Source organism: Necator americanus, chromosome I, assembly GCF_031761385.1.
Source record: "Necator americanus strain Aroian chromosome I, whole genome shotgun sequence".
NCBI lineage: Eukaryota > Metazoa > Nematoda > Chromadorea > Rhabditida > Ancylostomatidae > Necator > Necator americanus.
Window position 1 is genome coordinate 13,769,931 of NC_087371.1, and position 25,410 is coordinate 13,795,340.

General features: G+C 43.5%; 2 protein-coding genes across 3 annotated transcripts; both read left to right on the plus strand.

Annotated features, from left to right (window-relative positions):
- Positions 1-4,036: 4,036 nt before the first annotated feature.
- RB195_005451 (uncharacterized protein) lies at positions 4,037-24,877 on the plus strand (the record flags this gene model as incomplete). 2 transcript variants are annotated; one of them, XM_064177953.1, is made up of 15 exons in its annotated part: positions 4,037-4,083; positions 13,466-13,617; positions 13,681-13,802; positions 13,855-13,935; positions 17,025-17,129; positions 17,474-17,560; positions 19,203-19,292; positions 20,486-20,623; positions 20,690-20,795; positions 21,344-21,510; positions 21,634-21,760; positions 22,396-22,505; positions 22,560-22,646; positions 24,300-24,368; positions 24,623-24,877. In XM_064177953.1, the coding sequence occupies 15 exons, from the start codon at positions 4,037-4,039 to the stop codon at positions 24,875-24,877; spliced, it is 1,743 nt and encodes a 580-aa protein (XP_064035048.1). The 2 variants fall into 2 exon arrangements, with proteins under 2 accessions (XP_064035048.1, XP_064035049.1); XM_064177954.1 differs by lacking the exon at positions 24,623-24,877 and having other exon boundaries at positions 24,300-24,446.
- Positions 4,524-5,293, plus strand: RB195_005452 (uncharacterized protein; the record flags this gene model as incomplete). Its single annotated transcript, XM_064177955.1, has 2 exons — positions 4,524-4,634; positions 5,078-5,293. The coding sequence occupies 2 exons, from the start codon at positions 4,524-4,526 to the stop codon at positions 5,291-5,293; spliced, it is 327 nt and encodes a 108-aa protein (XP_064035050.1).
- Positions 24,878-25,410: the final 533 nt, after the last annotated feature.

The following is a 25,410-nucleotide window of genomic DNA, read 5'->3' on the forward strand; positions in this document are numbered from 1 at the left end:
TCCATCGGCGTCGGATACCTATAGAAGGGGGTGCGACGGGTCCATCGGCGCCAGATAGCCTTAGAAGGGGGTGCGACGGGTCCATCGGCGTCGGATACCTATAGAAGGGGGTGCGACGGGTCCACGGCGTCGGATACCTATAGAAGGGGGTGCGACGGGTCCACGGCGTCGGATACCTATAGAAGGGGGTGCGACGGGTCCCACGACGTCGGATACCTATAGAAGGGGTGCGACGGGTCCATCGGCGCCAGATAGCCTTAGAAGGGGGTGCGACGGGTCCATCGGCGTCGGATACCTATAGAAGGGGGTGCGACGGGTCCATCGGCGTCGGATACCTTTAGAAGGGGGTGCGACGGGTCCAACGACGTCGGATACCTATAGAAGGGGGTGCGACGGGTCCATCGGCGCCAGATAGCCTTAGAAGGGGGTGCGACGGGTCCATCGGCGCCAGATACCCTTAGAAGGGGTTGCGACGGGTCCAAGGCGTCGGATACCTATAGAAGGGGGTGCGACGGGTCCATCGGCGTCGGATACCTATAGAAGGGGGTGCGACGGGTCCACGGCGTCGGATACCTATAGAAGGGGTGCGACGGGTCCATCGGCGCCAGATAGCCTTAGAAGGGGGTGCGACGGGTCCATCGGCGCCAGATAGCCTTAGAAGGGAGTGCGACGGGTCCACGGCGTCGGATACCTATAGAAGGAGGTGCGACGGGTCCACGACGTCGGATACCTATAGAAGGGGGTGCGACGGGTCCACGGCGTCGGATACCTATAGAAGGGGGTGCGACGGGTCCACGACGTCGGATACCTATAGAAGGGGGTGCGACGGGTCCATCGACGTCGGATACCTATAGAAGGGGGTGCGACGGGTCCACGACGTCGGATACCTATAGAAGGGGGTGCGACGGGTCCATCGGCGCCAGATAGCCTTAGAAGGGGGTGCGACGGGTCCATCGGCGCCAGATAGCCTTAGAAAGGGGTGCGACGGGTCCATCGGCGTCGGATAGCCTATAGAAGGGGGTGCGACGGGTCCCACGACGTCGGATACCTATAGAAGGGGGTGCGACGGGTCCATCGGCGCCAGATAGCCTTAGAAGGGGGTGCGACGGGTCCATCGGCGCCAGATAGCCTTAGAAGGGGGTGCGACGGGTCCACGGCGTCGGATACCTATAGAAGGGGGTGCGACGGGTCCATCGGCGTCGGATACCTATAGAAGGGGGTGCGACGGGTCCACGACGTCGGATACCTATAGAAGGGGGTGCGACGGGTCCACGGCGTCGGATACCTATAGAAGGGGGTGCGACGGGTCCATCGGCGCCAGATAGCCTTAGAAGGGGGTGCGACGGGTCCCATGACGTCGGATACCTATAGAAGGGGGTGCGACGGGTCCATCGGCGCCAGATAGCCTTAGAAGGGGGTGCGACGGGTCCATCGGCGCCAGATAGCCTTAGAAGGGGGTGCGACGGGTCCATCGGCGTCGGATACCTATAGAAGGGGGTGCGACGGGTCCATCGGCGTCGGATACCTATAGAAGGGGGTGCGACGGGTCCATCGGCGTCGGATACCTATAGAGGGGGTGCGACGGGTCCATCGACGTCGGATACCTATAGAAGGGGGTGCGACGGGTCCATCGGCGCCAGATAGCCTTAGAAGGGGGTGCGACGGGTCCATCGGCGCCAGATAGCCTTAGAAGGGGGTGCGACGGGTCCACGGCGTCGGATACCTATAGAAGGGGGTGCGACGGGTCCATCGGCGCCAGATAGCCTTAGAAGGGGGTGCGACGGGTCCATCGGCGCCAGATAGCCTTAGAAGGGGGTGCGACGGGTCCATCGGCGTCGGATACCTATAGAAGGGGGTGCGACGGGTCCATCGACGTCGGATACCTATAGAAGGGGGTGCGACGGGTCCATCGGCGTCGGATACCTATAGAAGGGGGTGCGACGGGTCCCACGACGTCGGATACCTATAGAAGGGGGTGCGACGGGTCCATCGGCGCCAGATAGCCTATAGAAGGGGGTGCGACGGGTCCATCGGCGCCAGATAGCCTATAGAAGGGGGTGCGACGGGTCCACGGCGTCGGATACCTATAGAAGGGGGTGCGACGGGTCCATCGGCGCCAGATAGCCTTAGAAGGGGGTGCGACGGGTCCACGACGTCGGATACCTATAGAAGGGGGTGCGACGGGTCCATCGGCGCCAGATAACCTTAGAAGGGGGTGCGACGGGTCCATCGGCGCCAGATACCTATAGAAGGGGGTGCGACGGGTCCATCGGCGCCAGATAGCCTTAGAAGGGGGTGCGACGGGTCCATCGGCGCCAGATAGCCTTAGAAGGGGGTGCGACGGGTCCATCGGCGCCAGATAGCCTTAGAAGGGGGTGCGACGGGTCCATCGGCGTCGGATACCTATAGAAGGGGGTGCGACGGGTCCCACGACGTCGGATACCTATAGGAGGTGCGACGGGTCCACAGCGTCGGATTGCTATAGAAGGGGGTGCGACGGGTCCAATGGCGTAGAGTTGGTGCACCGATGATAGATACCTTTAGAAGGGGGTGTGACGGGTCCAATGGCGTCGAGTTGGTGTGCCGGCGTCGTAAAGCTAGGGACGTTGTAAAAGTTTTATAGTTGTAACCACTTTCGGCGTTGCGCTCCACCTACTCGGCTCCGCTGTTCCTCAGAAACTGGATATACACGTTCAAACAGCTGCTTAAATAGTAGCACGCTGTTTATGTGATCTGACGTGGAACGCTATCTTTATCAGTACGATGATGTTGTCCACGTCATTTCATGTTAAACATTATTCTGCCGTAACTGTTAGGGAGAAACAACAGGAAAACCCATTCTTCGAATACCACTTTCAAATCGTGTCTACACTGTGTAGGGAACGAAAACGAATGAGTGTTTTGAGCTAAAAGTAACCTTTAGGGTCAGAGTAATTTCAGTAGAAGTGCTGTTCAGCAGTAAGAAGAGTTGTGCAAGCGAGGGGAGCACATTGAAAACCCGAAAGCTGTAAAATTGGGTGCGACGGACAGCGTGGAACTGTTGTACAGTATTATTTTGCAGTAATTTTTTTTGCGTGTCGCAGAAGTTAAATGGCACGTTGCAGCCGTTTGATACCCGTGGCTACTGCGCGCGTTGTTCATCACCTCTATGACTCCTCCGTGCGTTTGTTTCCTTGCACGTTTGCCTCAGCTTGGTATTGTGCTCCTCAGAAAGTGGAAACACGAATGAAACCGGCTGCTTAAATAGTAGCCAACAGCTTACATAATTTGACAAAGAACGTTACCTTTATCAGTACGATGATCTTCACATTATTTTATGTTAAACATCATTCCTTGATAGCTGTTGAGGAAAATAGGGAGAACACCCATTCTTCGCGTAATGCTTTAAAATTGTGTATATATTATATTCGAACCGAAGTAGTGTTTGAAGCTAAAGTTTGAATATTCTCAAAATGTAGAACTGACGCGTTTAGAAAAAACTATGAAATTTTTTGTCTTTATATACATTAAAAAAGAAAGAAGAAAATAACAAAACAACATGAAAACAGAACTCTTATTATTTACAGAAAATATCACTACCACTAATTTTTGAATTTCAATTTAAAAGTATATTTTGGTTAGTTGATGAAAGTGAGCGAAGCGAACACCACACAAAGTCTGAGAGTCCGGCGTAAGCCGGACGATCAGACTTGTATTTAATAACCGATTATAGCATAATTTATTTGTTTGTAATTCTAGTGATTTATTTTAATTGTTGGTATTTCAAGGTTTTCGTCGATTTCTTTGGTCCTAAGATGCTGTTATTAGAAGTTTTTCCCTTCCTGAGACACTTTGATCATCATTGGGGTCATTGGATTCGGGTTAAAGAAACTAACTCACGACAACGACCAAATTTTTGACTCCATTTGAAGGGTAGACTCCTTACATTTATTTGTTTAGTAAAACAGATTACTTCCTTAATTGATTTTGATACTCTAGCATTACGAGGAACACAAGAAAGCGATCAACTGCGATCAGGAACCATTGAATTACGTGGATGGATACCATCATGAGTTGCACAAAAGGGAAAAGACGAGATACAAGGTTTGTTGCTCTCCGAAGAATCCGAAGAATAGTGTGGGATTTACCTCTATTCAATATTTTGTTGTTTATTAAACAGGTACAGTAGGCACATGTTTTACTGAAACTTCAGCGTAACAATTAGATAAGCTTAGGAACATAGCAGAGGTGATGGACGCGTTCGCGTGAATGAATTTGAAGTTTTTCATGGGTTTGATGACAGCTGAAGACCAGCAAGGCTGTGTTGTATAAGAAAGGAGATCTACATAACGCCGATAACTACCGCGCAATCTGCTTACTATCCATCATCTAGGAGCTTTTTACAAGAGTGATTCTTAGCAGGCTTGAAAATGTGTTAGAAGAAGGACATCCAACCCGAGCAGACAGGGTTTCGAAGAGGATTCAGCACGAATGACCACATTCACACCGTTTCGGAACTCATCGAAGTATCATGAGAGTACCAGATGCCGCTCTGTCTCACCTTCATCGACTTGAAGAAGGCTTTCGACCCAGTTGTGACTGAAGCGGTCATGAAAGCCTTGGACAATCAAGGAGTCCCCACTCAGAACATAAAGGTACTTCGAGAGTTGTATAGTAACTTCACGACCAGAGTTTCGTTATTCTACAAGAATATAATTGACGTGGAGAGAGGTGTCCGTCAGATTGATACAATCATCTAAAGTATTCACGGCCACTCTTGAGAACGCAAATGATAGATTCGGACAACGTGAGAGTGAAGGTGGATGTTCGCCGGTTTTATCATCTGCGCTTGTTGATGACATCGTTCTGATAACATCTAGCATCAGTCAGCGTTACGAATGCTGGCAGAATTTGACGAAACATGTGGAAGCATCGGTCTTTAGCTGAGCCGATGCCTATGAGAAAGGGATGGTTCTCGCACTCCCTGTGCAACGAAACGAACATATCCGAATGCACCTGTTACGTTTCTCTGGTTAGGGAAATGAACATGAAGCACGACCTGTCTTCCGAACTGGGCAAGAGGAACCGAGCTAGTTAGGGAGCTAACCCGCTCGGTTATAAGAACATCAAAGATGTGGTGAAGAAGATCATGAACACATTGCTTTGTGCTCACCTCTTCAACACCAGCGTACTTCCTGCCTTAACCTATGCTTCTGAAACCTGGGCATTTGGCAAGCAGGAAGAAAATGCTGTGGGCGTTATCAAACGCTCAGTGGGAAGAGTGATAGCAGGAGTATCCGCTTCAAGGAAATAATTGACGGGATTCGGAGTTCTATTTTACTTCAGCGACACAATATTGGATACGCCGTCGCATTTGTCAAGGAAAGTAAAATTAGGTGGCCCGGACGGTGATATGAGTTGGAATGGTTGTGGTTGGAGAGGAGCCGTCTGCGACTGGTGTCACACAACATCAAACGCACCGCAGGAAGATCGCCAACCCTATGGTCAAACCTCTTTGTGAAGTCCTTCAAGAAAAAATTTGATGTTCTTTGCGTCTCATGAAAAGCGAAAAAGGAAACCAATAATTGTGGCACGCGATCAAGACAAACGGAAGTATCCTTACTTGTGCCCGCTCGGTCAATTCGACGGACAACGGGAGTAAAGACAACTGTATTACGGTTGAACCTTAACAAATAAACGTGAACAAACTTTGGGTGTAGTTATTTTTCCTCTATATACTTAACTATCCGCAGATGCAAGAGAAAATTCACAAAGAAATCGAAAATAACGTCGGAAGAAAGAGGGCACATTCTGAGGCGGAATTTCATAATTTTCTTTTCCTGTAATAATAATGGAGCCAAAAAAAAGGTTTAGAGTTTTCGAGCAATGTAGTGCTTATTATTAAGGAGTATTCTCTGAGATCCGAGACGATTACTCAAAATGAATTCATCCAGACTGCAAGAGTTGAAGAAACCCTATGTGTACGTATTTTGAAGTTTTTAGAAGCAGCACAAAATTACCACAAAATTGACGATGTTATTAGCCCTCCACGAAGCGATAGATAGGCAGATAGATCACGAGTACGAGAGCAATCACGCTCAATTTCCTCTAATTGTTCTGAAAAAAGCGTATGAAATGGCTTTGTCAAAAAACTTTTTTTATGAGGAACATAACAACGTACTGCTTGCTGGCAGACGTAGCGCAGGGAAACGCGCTATCACAAGTGCGGCATATATGTCTATACGGGGCGCGTTGTTAGCTGGCTCGTAGGCAAATTCGATCAACAACGCCACTACCAGCGCCGTTTTTCAGCACAATCAGGGGAATTGGGCTTGATTACGTCCATACCTGTGATCTAGACACCACGACTATAATTTCGTAGAGGAGATCTTCACATGGTCAAATTATGATCCGCTGTTTTGAAAATGAAATCGATGTGTAGTATCCATTTCTGTACTCCTTCACCTGCAATAGTGACCATACATACTATAATCAGTGCCAGTATAGTAGGGTAAAAACAAAACGAAGCTCGGTGCTAACCGGGTGTTTCCGTAAACATGTCTTAATATAATACATTGATTCAATATATATTACATAATTATGTCATTAATATGATACCATTTGAACAAAAAAGAAGTGGAAGCGGTAAACACAGTGAGGGAAGTATGAGACCATTGTATCTTGTCGAATATCTTTTCTTTTTCCTTTTTTTCTTCGTTGTTCGTTGTTCCGTTTAATGGCAGGGTTCGCCTTTCTAGTCAGGTGAAGTCATTTTGCAGAGTCACGTGCTTGGCTGTGGTGGCAGCGTGGCGGTTAGTATCGACGGGGACCCTTACTAATAATAATAATAGCATCTATCGCTGCAGCTCGCGACGGTCCCACCGTCAGACCGCGCCGCTTCGAGCGCAGCCGCTTGCACAGCTGCACCGGGCTTCATTTTATCTTGACCCGACTATAATCTCATTAGGTTGCACGCGATGCGCCCGCTCTCGCAGGCAGTTTTTCCCTCTTCTGCGCGCACATGTACATTCTCACTCCCTCTGCTCTCTCTGGGCTCCACCAACTGGACGCATAGATCAGGGCCGTGTAAGCGAACAAACTTTCCTAATTTCTAGTCCGCATTGATTAATCGCTAGCGAGTTAAAAAATAGATAAAGAGCGCCTAACTGTTCGCTCTATGTTAACGTTCCAATCTCCAATCGGTCGATTGTCCTTGGGTCGCGCCTGCATTTATGCGGTCATATCAATCAGTTTTGTTTTATGTACATTTTTCTTTCATTTCTATCGCTAGCTGGTAATTTGTGAGTGTTATTATTACGGTAATTGCTAGTCTTATGTTGGTGGATTGTTAGAATTATGTTGGTCGATTTCCCAGTGTTACTCTTCCTACCAGTTTATTGCAAAAAAGCACAAGGGGCTTATTTCTCGTACGCCTGGTATGCTGGTCCATCTATTACCTATCATTCCATTCCTTTTTGAATTTCTGGATTCAATGCCTTGCCTTTGACTCCAAGAGTAAATTACATTCGGTTGCTAGTAAATGAACCTAGTGTACCCCTTTCGGCATGGGAAGGAAGTCATTCCTAGAGGGAGAGAGCAGCATGCAAGGATGGAAGTAAGGCTGCAGTTATACTCCTCGAGCAGCGTAGTATGGCCTACAGCGATCAACTGTGGCGATAAGTGAATTGAATGGCTCTCACTCGAAAAAAAAAACGAACACCTGTCATCGAATGTAGTCCCCTAGACCACATCTTCTAAAGAAACGAGAGTCCTGAACAAGCACAGAGTCGCGAGATTTTAGCGTTCATAGCATGTCATTTACAGCTGTTCAAAAATATGAATAAAAAACAGAAAGAAAATTTTGAGTTGACGTTGAAAAAAACTAAGCATTTTCCAGAATGGAAACTTACTGTTCAAGCTGCGTTCAAGAAAAAATGGTTCGCTTAAAGGCATCACTTCACGAATCTGAGGTGGAACGGATTTCAGGTGGAGAGTTCCTATACGGGGTCGTAGATAGTGGAGAAGGGGGTGATTGCGTTCATTTTTTCCTAATCGCTATAAAAAACGGCCCGGAAGAAGCGGCGCGTGCACAAGGCTGGCGCTCCAACACAACTCTTCGTGGACAACAGCGCCCCGAAACGCTCGAAGCCTTATCTTCCGGACAGTTTTTACGGCGATTAGGAAGAGATGAACAGAATCATCTTCCCCACAATCTACGACGCGTATAAGAACTACCCTCCTGAACCTGAAACTACCACCCCAGATTCGTGCCTATGCTGCCTTTAAGAGTTTTCCGAGTAAGTCTTCCACAGTCAGGAATGTATTCCTTTCTATTAACTTTCAGCGTTTCACTTCAGTCAACTTCTGAGGAGGATAGATATTTTGAGTCTCTAAGAGGTGTAGCACCAAAATGTTCTAAATAACCTCTTCATTACGAATAGATCAAGCATTTGTCCAATTTTGAAAAATCATCACATGTTCTATGAATACTTCGTTTCGCGGAGACTTATACGTGAGGTGTCTCAGTGGCAGAATTCCGGAGATGTGAACGTAATTGACGAAGGTACGGCAAACTTTGCTTGTTTTCAGGCCACTTGTCAAAACCAGATTCTGGGAGTATATTTGAAATCAGCAGCTCATATGTATCTGAATGGTATCTCCAAAATTTAATTTTCCCCGTTCCCAAAGGATTTGGGCAGACTGATCCGTCAGAGACAGATTTTGGGTCGCGTCTTAAGATTGTGCGGTATTTGTCTGCTTGCGTAGACCCACCGATGATTTAGTTCAAGCTATGCTACTGTTACTTATTGTTCATCTGAATCCTAGAAAAATCGTCCTGTATTACAGGTACCTAGATCGTTGTAGACATTAAAATCTTTAGGATGACTTGTTCTCAACAATCGATAACATCTGAAAATTCGAAAACATTTAAAGATCCACAACATTCTTGTATCTGGCTATCCCCTTATGAATCTGGAAGACAGCCTTTCCACGTCGCAGTTGACCACATCACGGAAGTTTCTTTCACATAGAAGGAGTACATTCTTGAAACATTTGTTACTAAGTGAAAACTTCCAAAATTTCTCTTGGGATGCAACCCGCATATGAACCGTAGATCAAAACCCGCAGAGGTCTTAATATACAGCCAGCTCGCTGGTCAGCTCTATACACTCTTCCTTCCTCTTCATTTGGACCTCTAGCGCTTATACAAAACGTCTTCAAACTTCTGCGAGCCACGATTTTGGTTTTGTACAATAGGATCGTGACAGTTATGCAGATAGGAAAATTTTCAGGACATTTCCTGCAATGAGATTCGAGGGGGTGGCCGCTTTCAGATGTTCATCCACCTTAGATGTTCTTCCAAACAACCACGAACTGGTTTCCCTGTTTCGGTTGTTTTAAATTCTCCTCGCCGTTACGAGTGATGGAGTGCTCACAAGAACGCGTTTTTCCCTAAATCGCATTATGGTTTCTAACAGAAGACAGCTTTATCTCGAAGTCAACAGTCAGTGGCAGTAATTATTTCTATCTGTTCACTGTTTATTCAACTGACAGGACCACCCAGCAAGTTCGTCAATGTCAAAAAAATGTGAAAGCTCTACGGAAATACTGCTTGAAAATCACAAAGTAAAACAGTAAGGGTCAGAAACATTGTAGCCGGAAACGATGTGGAGAAAAGTATGGTACATTAAACAGGGCCAAAACTGTAATTTTTTCCATCCTCTGCGGTTGATAAACTGACGATGAATAGGCAGAGCTGATAGAGTGGATTTCGTGAGAGAAATTGACTTGACTACCCTTAGCAAAATGGACTGGAAATGGTTCTTTTGTTTCTGCTCCAAGTGATACCGCAGAAATCACTTGGAGTTGCACGTAAGAAACGGGATATGAATGTTTCTGCAAGAGTAAATGGTAATTGATAATTTCGCGAATTGTGGCATCGTTTCTTACAGAAAATGTCGATCGAGTGTGGTGTCAGGAAAATTTCACCCTCAACTTCAAAAGCTTCACATCTGTATACTTGATATAACGGAAAACAGCGAAAACAACTTTAGAAGCAGTGTACGACGAAGTTGACGATGTTGGGGAAAAAATAAGGTTTAGAGGTGCAGAGTGAGAGTATGAGAGCGATTCGCTCAATTCTCCCTTATCGACCTGAAAAAAGGAGTGGGAAACGACTTCATCAACCGTTTTCTACACCCTTTTCGGGACGATGAGGGGAATTAAGCGTGATTGATCTCACACAAAACCTCTAACCCTATCTTTTTCTGGAGAGATCTCAACATCGTTAATTTCGTGGTATATTGCCTTTAAGGATATGCTTGTATATTTTTATAAGATGTGCCGCTGTGATCAAATTGAAAGGTGACTTTCCAATTCAAACTTCGCGAGCACATCGAGTAGGATAAATATTTTTCTATATGCTGACAGTATTGTCACTGATCGTGCGGATTTCATGTCATGTTCTGGTTGCTCTCATAGGTGTTTTTTGAAAACAAATAGTGAATTTTGCGGCTATTGTAAATGTTTGATTTCACTGAGTGAAGAAGTTCACTGAATTTTGTTCGCAGAACGAAAATTTCTGCTGCAGAAACGTTGAGGATTTTGTGGAAGGCCTCTGGTGGCCAGGCTTTTTCGAAAAAAAATTATTTACAAAGGGTAGAAAAAATTCCAAGAAGACAGAGAAAGTGTTGGAAAAAATGTGGTTTTCAATCGGCTAAAAACATCAACTGATAATCAACACACCAAGGAAATTAAAGAGTTAGAAAATTGTAGATGGACCTTTAGGGATCTTGTTGATATTGTAGGTTTACTTGTGGAGAGAAAATTCTTGCACCATGACGATTGTTCGCAACCATTTGACCAAAAACTCGGCTCATATTTTTCCACAACCACCGTATCCGCTCAGCTCCATGTGAACCCAAGCCATTCTAAAACTAAAAGGATCAGACCGAGAAGAAGGATTCAACGTGAATCGCTGAGAAATTGTGAACTAAAGGGAATTTTGGAAATCGAGTTTAACAACTGTTTTGAGAATTGGAAAAACGTTTGCATTGGTGTATTTTATCGCGAAGGGGATTACTTCGAAGTGGACGAAATAGATTCGGAAGAGTAAGTAAAGATTGTAAATTTTTTGAACAAAATCACCTTCCAATTTTACCACAGTAGTATAGATTTCCTTCATCGCTTTTCTGCTTACCAGAAGTCTAAGAATTATTGTTTTGCACCGTTTGTCTAGTAACCTATCGTTTCCTGCACTGTAATGCTTACTTTTCTTTAACTAGATTTTTCCTTTCCGGAAGTTTATTTGCGCAGCATCACTCCATCCAGACCGCGCCCATCGCGCAAACACCCTGTTTCATTTCAAAATACCTAAGCCTTCGTTTTATGTATTTTAGGCGGTTTTTTGTAATCTTTAAATTTCCCAATATCTGTATAATCCATTCCATTCTTTCAAAATACTAAAATGCCAAATCTCTGAGGATTTCCAAAGTCAAACTTTTAGACGTTGATGATGCGCATGTTCTTGTGCTTGATTCTTATGTAGTTTTCGCATCGCAACGTCTAGTTCGTTCTGTTATTCTTCCTTCTATTGTTTGCATGTGTTGTTTCTCTCTTCGTTTGGAGAAGAGATTTGTGCGTGTTCCGTCTTTTCTCATTCTTTTCCTCCCTTCTCGTTAGCTACGAGCGACATTGCGCAAGTAATTTACAAAGGTCGAGCATTGCACGTGAACACACGACGAGAGATGGACATTTTTCAAGGACAGCACACATTGGCAAGCAAACGTCACGTGATTGAGAGTGTCTCTCCACGTGCTAATCGGAGTACGGGTGAGCGGAGTATGAGCGTTATCCCGCTCAACCCCTCTTAGTGATCGAGAGAGGTTGTATGGCCTGTTCTTCCGAACCTATGATGGCCAGATCCGTCGTCGTCCAACTTTCGGAACTCAAATGAGCAGCGGAAGCTGATTCACATACACAAAATCTTAGATGCGTTACCTATACGATTTACCCTCGTTTTTATTACCCGTAATAAGTTGCGACGGCGGAGAGACGCAATCACACCTCAGTTTTTTTTTGCCTTCTGGTGAATCACTCCCCCATTACCCCTATCTTTTCGAGGAGAGGTCTCCGCATCTGACAAATAGGCTTCTTAGAGAAGTGATTTGAGTAGAAATATAATACAAAGTTCAGCAGAACTGAAAGTCAGTCAGATATAGTCTTCTGATATGATTTCTCATAAAAATTGAAACGTAGAGAAAATGCGTTCCTGTGTGGCACCTCTTCGTTCTCAGCAGGGTCAGATGTTTTGTGAAGTAATTCAAGAATATGTTACTTCATTTCTGAACTCAAACCAATCATCTCTAAGATGAGTATTTGGACAGATAACATACTTAAAGAGCAACACTTATACTCTATGGTTTGAATTATGTGGGAAAATAAAACGACGTAGCGGATAGTCTCATACTGTAACAAGAATGCTAAGAATTCCTATGATGAAAAAAGCAGTAGCTTCGGTAGGTGCGGTAGGTTTTATTCTCACAGGCCCAGCTGGATATTCTTTTGAACCAATACACACTGGTTGTCTCGCTTCTTCCCTTACCGAGTCGTCCCACATGACTGGCGCACTTAAAAGCTGATACTATGCATTCATCCTTCCTGTAATGTAGCCAGACTACCTGATCCGGAGATTTACACTACGCACCTTCTGCACCCAAAGGTATGCAGGCACAAATTCGGCTGCACTGAAGCAGCTGTGGGTTCCTAAGGAACGTCCCCACTTGATAATCGGCTTACGACCATTTAGGAATTGGAAAAGCCGTTTGGAACGTAACTCGTTCGTAATCTGAGGAGTGTTTGTGTTCTCATTCACTGAAATTAGAAAGGCTATCACCTTTGTCAGCCGAGTACTGGTCTCTGCTGAATTTCTGTTGAGGTACCGATCTAAAATCGCTGAAATGAGGGGAGGTCTTCTTATCTGTATCCACTGCTATGGCATTAGTGGGAGCACGTTATGTTTGTTTGAGAACATGCCTAGGCAAATACCTCGGCAATATCTACTACATGTGAGTTACAGCTGTTCCTCAAACAATGGAAGTTCTTCTCTCAATAGATTTCTTCTCATTGGCTTGTCTCATAGTAGTCCTTACAAAGCAATGAACTGAGCCAAATATTGGACTTGCTGATCCCTTAAAGAAGAGATCTCTTTTTCATGCTACCCGATTCTACTTATGTGTGACTTCCTCTCGGATTGTTCCGAAAGGGAATAATCCATATTAGTTCATCCCATTTATTTCTCAATTCCCAACGTGGTTCGATCCGGAGAACATTCTATTGTAAAGAGACAAAGGGTTGTTATTGAATTTGCTGCCTTTGATAAGTGATTGCAGAAAAAAGTGAAACAAACTAAGATTGACGCACACTGCATTACTCGCTATCTTTCTTTTCGTCATTCAAACTGCACGTTTCATTTGATTTGCTTCAGAGAACATTTATACGCCAGCGATACAGCGACACGTCTCTTCATGGCTTTTATTGAAGTTCTACTTCTTATTGCTTTATTGCTATTCATACTATGCTACAACATCAACCGTATCCTAGGACTCCCACCTGGACCTACTCCATGGCCACTTTTGGGTATATTATCGTCTTAATTCTAGCAGCAACTGCTCTGTACCGTTGTACTTAGTAGCACTTTAGGGAATATCCCTCAATTATCCGCAACCGATACTGACAAATGTATTATGGGATTTAAGAAGAAGTATGGGAACGTGTTTACGCTTTGGATGCCCTACCCTAATGTGATTATAGGAGAATATGAGGTAATTCCGTTTTGAATTTATGGATCTCGGAGTGCAGAGTGTCTTTTTTCAGGCTTTAAAACGTACTATTCTCCGAGACGGAGATGCATATGCGTGGCGGCCAAATCTCTTCATCATGCAGCTTCTTGTCCAGGTATGGTCATGCCGACCGAATGATAATGGTTTCATTTTCGACAGAAATTATTTGTAGGCAACGAAATCTTGACCATATCTTTAGACAAGGACCAACACTAAGGATAAAATGTAGTCTAAACATTAGATACAATTCATTGGTCGTGAGAAGGGCGATTAAAAACTGTTGAAGAGTCTCTCTTCCTCTCTCCATGTAACTACTCATTCGTTTCTTGGCAAACCCACCCGGAATTATTCGCCAATACTGCTGCACCAATAATTGCGCCAATCTGAGTTTTAGCGCCGTCACACCAGCTGTGCAGTTCCGGCGCTTTCTATCGTTGGCGCACCATCGACTACGGCACCAGACTTCACCCCATTCTATCGCCTTCTGCTGCACCAGTTTTGCAGAGTCGTCTCTCTGCTGAGGGAATCGTTCCACCCCTCTAAGTACTTTCCAGCGTCGGCCCACAATTCAACGTTGTGAGACTCCTACCACCGTATCTCTCGGCCCTCTGGTGCTGGCGCACCACATCAACATCTTCAACCTTAGTTCATTGCCTTCTGACGCTAACACGCTCATTTGATCCCTGATCCGACCTAAGCACTTCGTGTGATTATGTTCAAGATCACACCTTAAACACGGCTGAAAAAAAAGCAGAAACGAAAGGTTTTTGTGCCTTCAATTTACGTAGTTCTCTTGCACAAAGACATGAAAATACCGGAGCATTGGAAACTTTGTAATTCTTTCTTTCTTAACAATTCTTAACTTTTGCAATTCTTAACAAAAAGAAGAAATCAGACACATACGGAACGAAACAAACGTATTCCGCATAGAAAAAATCACCAACGAAAGAAGAGAACTCTTTGCGCAAATGCAGAAAAAGACGAAAACATTCAAGAAGAAAGAAAAAAAGAAGGCAATGAAATAATCTAATGCGAATATTAGACGTATTAGGCTGGACAGAAAGTCTTGTCACCATTTATCATTTTTACTGCTTTTTTTAAACTCAGTTTACAATAGAAATTGAACAATAATGTAGTCACTATTACTAATTACAACAGTGTTCCACTTCAGCGATCCCTTTCTCCCTGGGAGACTGATAGTCGAAGAAGTCGCTGACCCCCCGATCGACTTCTTCAAACTTGTTGAGGATTTTCTTAGCTAGGAAAGCCTTGAGGGGTCGGAATAAGTGGTAGTCTGAAGGGTCAAGGTCGGAAGAATAGAGGGGATGGGACACTGTGCCGCAGCCTTACTCCAGTTTTTCATGGGACTCCTTAGCTATATGGGGCCTAGCATTATAGCGGAGGAAGTACACCGAAGCTCGTCTCGGCCGCTTTTCTTGATTGCCCGATGCGAGCTTCTGGAGCTACCGTATGTGGAACCGGTGACGGTTTGGCCTTGTGGGAGCAGCTCATAAAACAGCATTCCCCTCGAATCCCAAAAGCAACAAAGGAGACACTTCTTGGGGTGGAGGTTCGATTTGGCTTGCGTCGGCGAGTCTTCTTCTCGAGGGAGCCACTCGACACGGGGCGCGTTAGAGTCGCAGAGGACCCAACTCTCATCTCCAGTAATAAGATTTTTGGGGAACTCCTCGATTTGGGACGAAGAAGGGGAAATTGACAGACGGATACTCCGGTAAATCGGTTGTCATCCGTCAAGGCGTGGGGAACCATCGAGCCAGCACTTTTCTGTAGCCGCGGACCTGGAGGTGGCTGACGACTGTTGAATGGCTACACCCGAGTTTCGTCGCAAGACTGCGGGTGTTGATCTCCGGATCCTCTGACAGCGTCGTGAATGACGGAGTCTTCGACAGTGTAGGGGCGTCCCGACCGGGGCTTCTCTTCGAAGTCGGTGTCTCCGCTTGCGAAGCGAGCAAACCAGTGCTTGACAGTCACCATGGTAGTGGTGCCCTCGCCCAATCTGCTGTTGATGTTACGGGCTGCTGTCTTTGCTCTAATGCCGTCACGCCATTCATAGAAGATGATATCTCGAAGTTGCTCTTGCGTAATTGATCTTGGGATTAAAGTTAGAGAAGGCCTCTCGGCTATATATATATATATATATATATATATATATATATATATATATATATATATATATATATATATATATATATATATATATATATATACCTAAAAAGACTGGGTAACAAGACTTTCTGTCTAGCATAATATAATATAGCATAATATAATATAACAAACTACCATGTCTGATTCTCTTTTGTGTGTGTTTGACTGAAACTCTTAAACAACAACATCATATGTTACATGCTATGATGTTTAAGAATTTTAGAAATTTAGAAATGTAATTGATTTTTTATTTTAAATAATATGTTGAAGGATAAAGGATAAAGTGTCTGGCGTTAATCAATCCGCTTGGGATGCGCCACCACGTTCACTTCAATTCGGAATCGTTTGAAGTTTACGAACGTGTAACTTTCAGGACAAGTCTGGGTTTATCGAGTTTATTAACCCCTGAGGGATGAAGGGGTTGGTGAGCACTAGGGCAGTTTCAAACCTCTGATCGATCGTGCAAGCAGCAGACTATAACCGCTGCACTACAACCGCCCCAAATAATAAGTCATAGTAAGACTTGCTGTAAAAAGTCGTCATAAAAGATATTGGCTTTAAAAGAACCACAAATCACATTTTTTCAGTTTTTGAGTTTTGCAAGAATAAGGTACTCCACCTTTGAGAGAACTCAAAAAAATTTTTGAAGAAGAGTTTGTGAGTTGTGGATGCATTAAACAAAAACTTTCAACCTATCTGTATAATCTAAGGGCTACCACTTTTACTTATTTGTAAAACTGGAATTGAATATGCCTATAAAGCTTTCCTTAGTGTATAACTAAAATTAGCCCTTTCTACCAATTGTTTCACATGTGTAGCTGCAATTCTTGACATTTGTGAAATGGTAGAAAGCTTGCCTCCCAGGCGGATAGAGCTGGTTCGGTCCCCACCTATGGAGAGTTCTGCATTTTTATTTGGCTTTTTTTTGTTTTGGTTTTGGTTTTATTGAGAAACACGTACACCACACATCAAATACCACACATACGCACACAGACTAAGCGCGTTATTATATATCATGATACACATCTTGCCTTTTAGGGGAATTATGGATTGGTTTTTGAGGAGAACGAATGGTATCGTTCGCAGCGACGTTTCACTCTTCATACGTTAAGAAACCTTGGCGTGGGAAAAGCCGTTTTAAAGGTATGTATGGTCAGAATTGGAAACTACTTTATCGAATTATTCTTTCTAAGAGTTCTTATTTGACGGGTTATGCTGGTGTGTTACCACGCTCGATGGGTAGGTTTTTCCGCGGTTTGTCCACGCTAACGCAGCTTCGCATCTTAGAGCACCTCAAATTACGGTTTCTTTCTTTCTTTCTTTCGTTGTCCTAAAATCAACGAGATTCCTTGCCACACTATGCGCTAGGGGTGCCAGCATCATGTTTTCGTGGCCATTGGTCACCTCTTCAGATTCAGCACAAACCGTCAGCATAGACTTGGGAAAAGAAGAAAAGCCTTGAATCGCTAACTTAGGACTTATTCTAGGATGCAATCAGTACCCTATCACATCGTATCGCAGACGACTTGAGACGTACAAATGGAGAACCTATAGAGCTCAAGCCCTACCTCACGGTACCGTCAATTTCTTTTCCAATTTTTCAAAAATTTTCCCAAATTGCTACTTGTGAATTATTCGCTTTTAAGTTTCACGTTCGACCTTCTTTGAATTTTAGCATCGTAGATTTCAGTTGTGTATTTTTTTTAGCAGAACCAAGAATGTTTTCTATCTTTATTTTGGCTAACGTTTCGGCATCGTCGCCTTCTTCGGAGCCGGAAAAATCAAAGACGCGTGTCACCTACTCTCTCAAATCCCACAAGATAAGACTTAGCAAACACATTATTCCAACACAACGTCAGAAAAGCAGACCACCATAGCGCTCATCTTGATGGGCATAAAATGTTATGCTATGTTAGCGAACCACCAGTTGTTAGAGTTGTTAGAGCGCCGCTAGTAGTAACTAGTAACGATGTTCCGCCTCCGATCCCGTAGGTCAAAACTCGCAAAGGTCTTGATACGGCGCCAGCTCGTTGGTCACAACAATTCATTCTTCTTTACGATTCATGATTGGACTTAGCCGCGATATAAAACGCTTCCAATGTCTGATTCGCGTGTCAAGATGGTGACAGCTATTTTGAAGGCGGTGCTGTCGTTTGCTTGTAATTATTTACTTTGATCCAATGCACTATCCCATCGCATATTTGAAGGTAGCATTGTTTCAGTGGTTTATACCGATGATATTGTTACCAATTACTATTTCTATATTGCCCCCAAAAATGCGAAATTCAGAAACTAAGTTTTCGCAGAGAACAGAACAAGGAAAGTAATCGCTTTTACCACCGCATTTAATTGTTAATTTGTTGTCTATTACTGATTTTATTACTTACCTTTAAAGAAAATGTTTTTTAAGGTTTCCTACATTTTGCTGAATTTTTTTCAGTTTAGGCCTAACCGGTCCGGTTGAAAAAGCATTTGATTGAGAACTATTTGTTGTTTATGTTTTTTATTATTTAATAATATAAAACTTTAAATACTTATTGTTTAGAAGTAGGTGACACTTTCCTGACAATTGTTAAAGCAAAAATTGTTCTTCTCCTGAGAATATTGTTGATATACGATTTACATAGTTTTATTTTAAAAGGAAGAGAGTGAGATACCTGCTCTATAGCAATACAGCAAGAAAAAGATCAAGTTTTTTTTTGAACAAATCCCTGATTGAGTTGTTCTTTCAAGCGAAAATCTATGTCTAACCAAATTTGAACAACCGATCCTCGTGTTGAATCATAACTTATTTTTTCTCTTTTTTTTCTCTGGTTTTTGACGAGGTTCAAACAGAGAATTGAAGTTTTCTTCTACTGCAACTAATGTAATTCACAATATGACTTCGAACGGTTTTGAAGCAGATGCTCAGATTCATCATTCATCCATATAAGGTCGCAATTTTTAAAGACCTCTGTTCCATCATTCGCAGAGACGGCCCTGTCTTCCTCTTTAAGTTCTTAAAGTAAAAATCCTATGCATTCTCTAGCGTGCCTGTCTAGTGTGGGAAAATATTCGAATTATGAGTTTTATAGTTGAACCTCAAAACAAAATAGAAACAAAAATTATGCATAAATACTCATATCGTATTTGAAAATTGTTAGCACTCTTTTAATCTCAGGTAGCCATAAATTTCTGCTCTACTTTTTGCTCCCATAGCACCAAACCTCTTTTTAGGATGTTGTTGGCAATATGATCAGTCAGTTGACGTTTGGTTTTCTTCGAGATGACAACGAGATCAAACGTATTCAGTCTCTTTTCAGCGAGGTTTGTGAAATTCCGTATTTATGATAAGGTTAAAGTGCGTCTGGGTAGATTTTTTATAGTAGACTTTTCAGATCAATTATTTATAAAAAATTAGAATCGTTAAAAACGACGTAAGATCGTTTGACTTTTCTCAGAAAGTACTTGCATACGATAAATATAGTGATCATTGTCTCGATGCACAGTCTATTTAATAAACGGTTTATTATTTATTATGAATATTTTATTACAATACGATAATACAACGACAATACAATATTGCAATTTTATTACAATACAATATTGCAATACGGTGCAATTGCAAATATTGCAGTGTTACTCACTTCTAGCAGCGCAAAACAACATGTTGATCTTCTATCGAAATTAGCTCCAGCCTACGACTGCGACTCCGCCATAGCAAAAGGAAGCAGATGTGGGCCTCCTCGAGACCCTCAGCGGGAATCAGTATGGTCGGACAACCTACTGAACTCGTGCGGTAAAGCCAGTTCGGGATTCAACTCATTGACCAAGTGTCTGTAGTCGACCCCGAAGTCTACCTATCTGCAATTCGCCCTATGATGTGTGGATCGTAGACTTGGGCAGCGCTGTCTACGGTGATGGAAAAGCTTGATTTCATGGAAAGAAAGCTGTTTAGAACACCGTTAGGCTACTCTAGGCCGATGGTGTGCCGTAACGAAGAACTTTACTCTGAAGTGGATATGATGTACTGGCGGATGACACGTGGCAAACATCAACATCTAGCTTTTCCCTCTGAAGTAGTCACAGAGAACCGTCTTCGCTTCTCTGGTTACGTTATTAGGACGTATGTTATTGTACGGTCGACTTTTCCAAGTTGTCCTTAGTCCAAATTGCCCTAAGGATGCCTCAGAACTCAAACTGGAGAGGGCCTCTTCGTCATAGACGAAAGTCCTGGAGTGAGGTGGTAAAGGAAGATGGGTGGACCCATGGTGGTTGACACGGAGTTCAACCGAGACGTAAAGTCGCACCGATTATGGAATAGCTACGGATGTATTCTATCTGAGCTCTAGCTGAAGGTCGAACAGGATGGGCTCGGATGTGTCTAAGGACGACACGCTCTGGCGAAGATACGGATAGCCGCGTTAGGCCGCAACACCCCACAGCCGACTAAGTCAAATCAAAAACGATTATTGCATTGATTAATTGACTTATTTCCGTATTAATATTGGTATTTCAAGGTTTTCGACGATTTCTTTGATCCGAAGATGCTGTTGTTGGATGTTTTTCCCTTCCTGAGACATTTTGATGGGGTCATTGGATTCGGGTTAAAGAAACTAACCCAGGATAACGACTTAATTTTTGACTTTATTCGAAAGGTGCGCACGTTATATTTACTTGTTTAATAATACAAATTATTTTCTGAATTGATTTTGATACTCTAGCAGTACGAGGAGCACAAGAAAGCGATCAACTACGATCAGGAACCGATGAATTACGTGGATGGGTACCTTCATGAGTTGCACAGGAGGGAAAAGGACGGGATGCAAGGTTTGTTGCTCTCTGAAAAATCGTGTGGAATTTACCTCCATTCAATATTTTGTTTTTATTTATTATTTATTTATTTTTATTTATTTTCGTTGGAGTGACGTGTGCGCGTCTCTGCCAAATGATGCGTGGTAGCACTGTGCATGTTAATCATAACTTTGTCCCAATGTTTTGGCTCACTTTTAAACGCGACAAACAAATAGATAAATGGGTACGTAAACGAATGAAACACGCTTTATTGGATGCCTGATTGTACTAGCGGTTGGGGAACATTTCTCATCGGTGCGAGACAGTCAAACTCCGACAGAGATGGGGGCATTGTAATGGGTATGGGATAATAATTTCGGTTTTTGATGGGTTTAATGATTCTAACGGTGTTAAGGTTGAACTTTAGGTAAAACAGAATAAACTTTAGGTGTATCAAATTTTGAATCAATACAATAACCGATCGGAAATTGAGACTTCTTCACTCGAGTGCAGCGCAAACTGTGTATGCTGCCATGTGCAGTTGTGAGGATTTCCCGAAAAGTACAATGTCCTATTTACTGCAGATGAGTTCACCGAGAAACAAGCAACGGCTGCGATTCTGGATCTATTCGGCGCTGGAGTAGAGACTACAACTACCACGTTGCGATTCTGTTTCCTCTATATACTTAATTATCCGCAGATACAGGAGAGAATTCACAAAGAAATCGATGGAAACGTCGGGAGGGAGAGGGTATTTTTCAAGTGGAATTTCATAATTTTTATTTTTCATGATAATAATGCAATCCAAACAAGATTTATACTGCTTTCGAGTGGAGTTTTGCTTGTTAACACCAACTAATCCTTGGGTTTTTAGGATGTCACTATGGACGACCAGAGAGTTCTACCTTATACGTGTGCATTCATTCAGGAAGTTTTTAGAGTTGGATATATTTTATACACAAATTTGCCTCATATGACCGCCGGTATGGTAAATTGTGAAGGTAAGAAGACCATCCTTAGATGATTACTCGCTCTGAATTCATGTAGACAGTAAACATTGAAGAAGCCCTATGCTACCACATCTTGAACTGTTTCAAAGGCAGCATACCATGAAATTGACGGTGTTAGGACCTCTCCATGAAAAGATAGTGCTAAAGGTGTAGAATACGAGTAGGAGAGCGATACGCTCAACTGCCGCGTGATTTTCCTTGAATTGAAAAACGGCGTGGAAATAGTCTTGCCTATAAAAATTTCCCCTGAGGCAGCTGAAAACGTGTCATGTATGAGATTACAGGCGCATGCGCCGCGTCTATGAGCGAGCGGGATGGACAGAGCACTACTAGCCTACTGACAGTCCGCTCACTCAAAAAAATGCCGCGCATGTCTGCGCTTGTATGCATGTCACGTTGTTAATTACCGCGCAGGAAAATCCAATCAAAAAGGCTATTCTGGACAACTGGAGAGAATTGAGCGTGATCGCACACAGGTGATCTACACCTGTGACTCTATCATTTTGGAAGAGATCTTTACATATAACAATATGCTCCCCAAATTATGGAATGCTGTTTTGAAGATGAAGTTCACGTGTACTGATCCATCTCTGCACGTTTCAACTGCAATTGTGACCATATTCTAGGCTACAAACTTCGAAAAGGTACAACGATCATTCCACAATTCCAGTGCGTTCACATGGATGAATCTATCTATCCGCGACCAGAACTAATTATTCCAGAGAGACATCTCAAGGTTCTAACAATAATTCTGGTCTTTTATGAGAGCTACATGCAAGTTTTGCTTTAGGACGGGCAGTTTGTTAAGGACGATCGCATCACCCCTTTCGGCATGGGAAGGAGGTCATGCTTAGGAGAGAGCCTTGCTAGGATGGAGGTAAGGCTGCAGTTATACCCCTCGAGCGACGTAGTATGACTTACAATGGAAATGATAGGCGAATGAGTCCTTTTTTGTTAGAGCCTTCCTCCGTATTGATTCATAATGATGTTCAAATGCTTGGAATTAGTGCTTAGTTACTAGAGTCAGCAATCTTTGGCGGAGACCAAGGAAGCACTGGCCGCAGCAACTGTTCGTCATCGACAAACATGTGGCTTTCGGTCGTGATGTTGCTGTGCAACTTTTAGAGACCTTTATGTAATGAGTAGGAACTCTTTAGTTGTCCAAGGCTTACATGACCGCCTTTGTATCAACTGATTAAAAAGCTTTTTTAAGTCGATGAAGGTAAGGTGTGGGGGGATCAGAAAACTATGAATGCTCGCATGGCTGTTCATCACATAACTTTTTCAACCCTCTTAAGGATTCGTCTTGTAAAGAGCTTATAGGTAGCGGATAATAAACACATTGAGCGATAGTTACCAACTTTGTGTGAATCTCCCTTTTTATACAACACGGTGCTGCTGGTGTTCCATTGTTTTTTTAGCCTTGCATTTCGACAGGCTACGTCTAAAGAGTCTTGCTAGTGTGTTGATAAGAACTGGCAGGTTTCTCAAATGTTCAGGTCTTCTACTCTCGAGATAGGGGCTCGTACGATATCTTACCGACATGATAGCCTGTCGTACGTGACTGTAGCATAAAGGGAGAACGCCTGGAGTGGCATGTCCGTCTTCACTCAGAAGGTGAGGAGGCAAGTGGACATGGCTGTCAAAGAGATCGAAGTAAAAGTCGTGGATAATTTTCTCGATTCCTCTCCTCGATGCAATGGTTCTTCTATATGGGTTCTGCCAAGCAGTCATCCTCGGCAAAGTCTTGATGGATATAGCGAATAATCCCTTCTGCCTCTGCAGCTCCATCCAACATTGTTGTCCTTCTCCCTTCAGTGTCTTGTTTTATCACTTCTCTGCGAATCTTTGCGAGCTTAAACGTGAGTGCCAGGTTGCCTGTGGCTCGTGCACCTCTACGATGGCGTATTAGCTCAGAGAGAAGAGAAGTGTCTTTTAATGGTTTTGGGGCTTTGGGGCATCCTCCTGGAGTTTTGAATGTGTTCAGTGAGCATATCGTATTCCTCGACGATCTTATCCATTGCGGTATCTTCCCAGAACAGGAGCTATCCAGCGTAGTGAAGACGTCCTACCTAATGATGGATTTGCGACTTCACTTCCTGAACTTCGCGGCCTTTTCTCTCTTTCTCCCAGTAATGAAAAATCTTTCGTCCTTAATTTTCCTAGCTTGCATAATCAGGTCTTCAATGTCGGCTTCTAATGCAAGCATATGTCCGTTGAATGTTCAAATCGTCTTCCTCATCCTTTTACCCCAGATAACTCATCCATTTCCGTCCTTCCTGGCGATACCGTACCAGACGTTCCTCCGGAGACAGGAGATAATTTCTTGTAACTGTGTCATGCGTCTAATTAATCACCTATGGATAGGTTGTACAGCTCTAGTCTCAAGGGTGGGGTTGTGTTACTTTACCATTGTTAGTGTTATCGCTTGCCGACTACGGCAGACAATAGCAGCTGCAGCGATGGCCTTCGATACATCCAAATAATTTTACGATGAAACAGTAAAGAGAAATATTGAAAGTATTTTCAGGTGTTCATGTTCTTCACATCACTGATGCAGAAATTCCGTTTTGAACCAGACGGCCTATATCCTCCAGAGGTGAAATGTCGGCTATCATCTATTCGAGGCCCAGTTCCATACAAAATTCGTGCCTTTGATAGGATTGTAGCAGCCTAACAAATGTGAATCAGTAGACTTGTTGAATAAAATGTAGGTTGAACTCTAGCACACAACTAAAGGCAATGTCAGTGCTTAGCTCTGGATGATAATTTCAATGTCAGAAGAATAGACAGAAGTCGGAACCTGTTGAAAAGGTAAACAACAACAAAAACTTCAAAGATTAAGTATTTCAGCAGGTGCGTCACGTACAACCCAAGGAGATTATTGTCGGCTCAGAACGAAATGAAGCACGGTGCAGTTGCGTAAGCAGCTGCGCTCGAAGCAGCGAGCTGGAGATAGCGGTTGGACTCGAGGTGGGACCATCGCGAACTACAGCGATATTTGGTGCTCCAAGAAAGGTTCCACCACGATACAAACCGCAAATCCCTGAACCTTCCTCCCCTCCCTTCCCCCTTCCTGTACCGCTCCGAGTGCAGCCGCTTACGTAACGTAACGTGATTCATGTCGTTTGACCCTGTTATATCTTCCTTAATTCTTAGAGAATAACTAAGTACAACTATGTACAGAAGCATAGAATTATGTATAGAACTATAGCTTTACATCTAAATATAGCGCTACGTGAATGTGTAATAATCTAATTTTGCATTGAAAGGTGGACTTTTTGTGAAGTTCGTTTTTGTTGTTTTGAGTTTGTAGTGAGGTCGCCTTCAATCTATCAACGCTTATTATGTTGATGAACAAGAATTCCAAGCTGGTTCCCTTGCGTATTGAGACAAAATGGTGACCCCTCCATCACAAATATTCGTCTGTTCGAACTTCGCCAATTCCCTGACCACACATTTGACGAAACCAAATTCTGGTAGCATCCTTGGAATCAGCGGGTTCTGGACTTTCAAAGATATTCATCTTATCCAGTTTTATCCAGTTTGTAATTGTTTCTTGGACTAATCTTTCAAGAGTCAATTTTCAGACACAAATACAGAGCACTGTGTTCCGCTAAGAAATCCGTCCAACTTAAAGG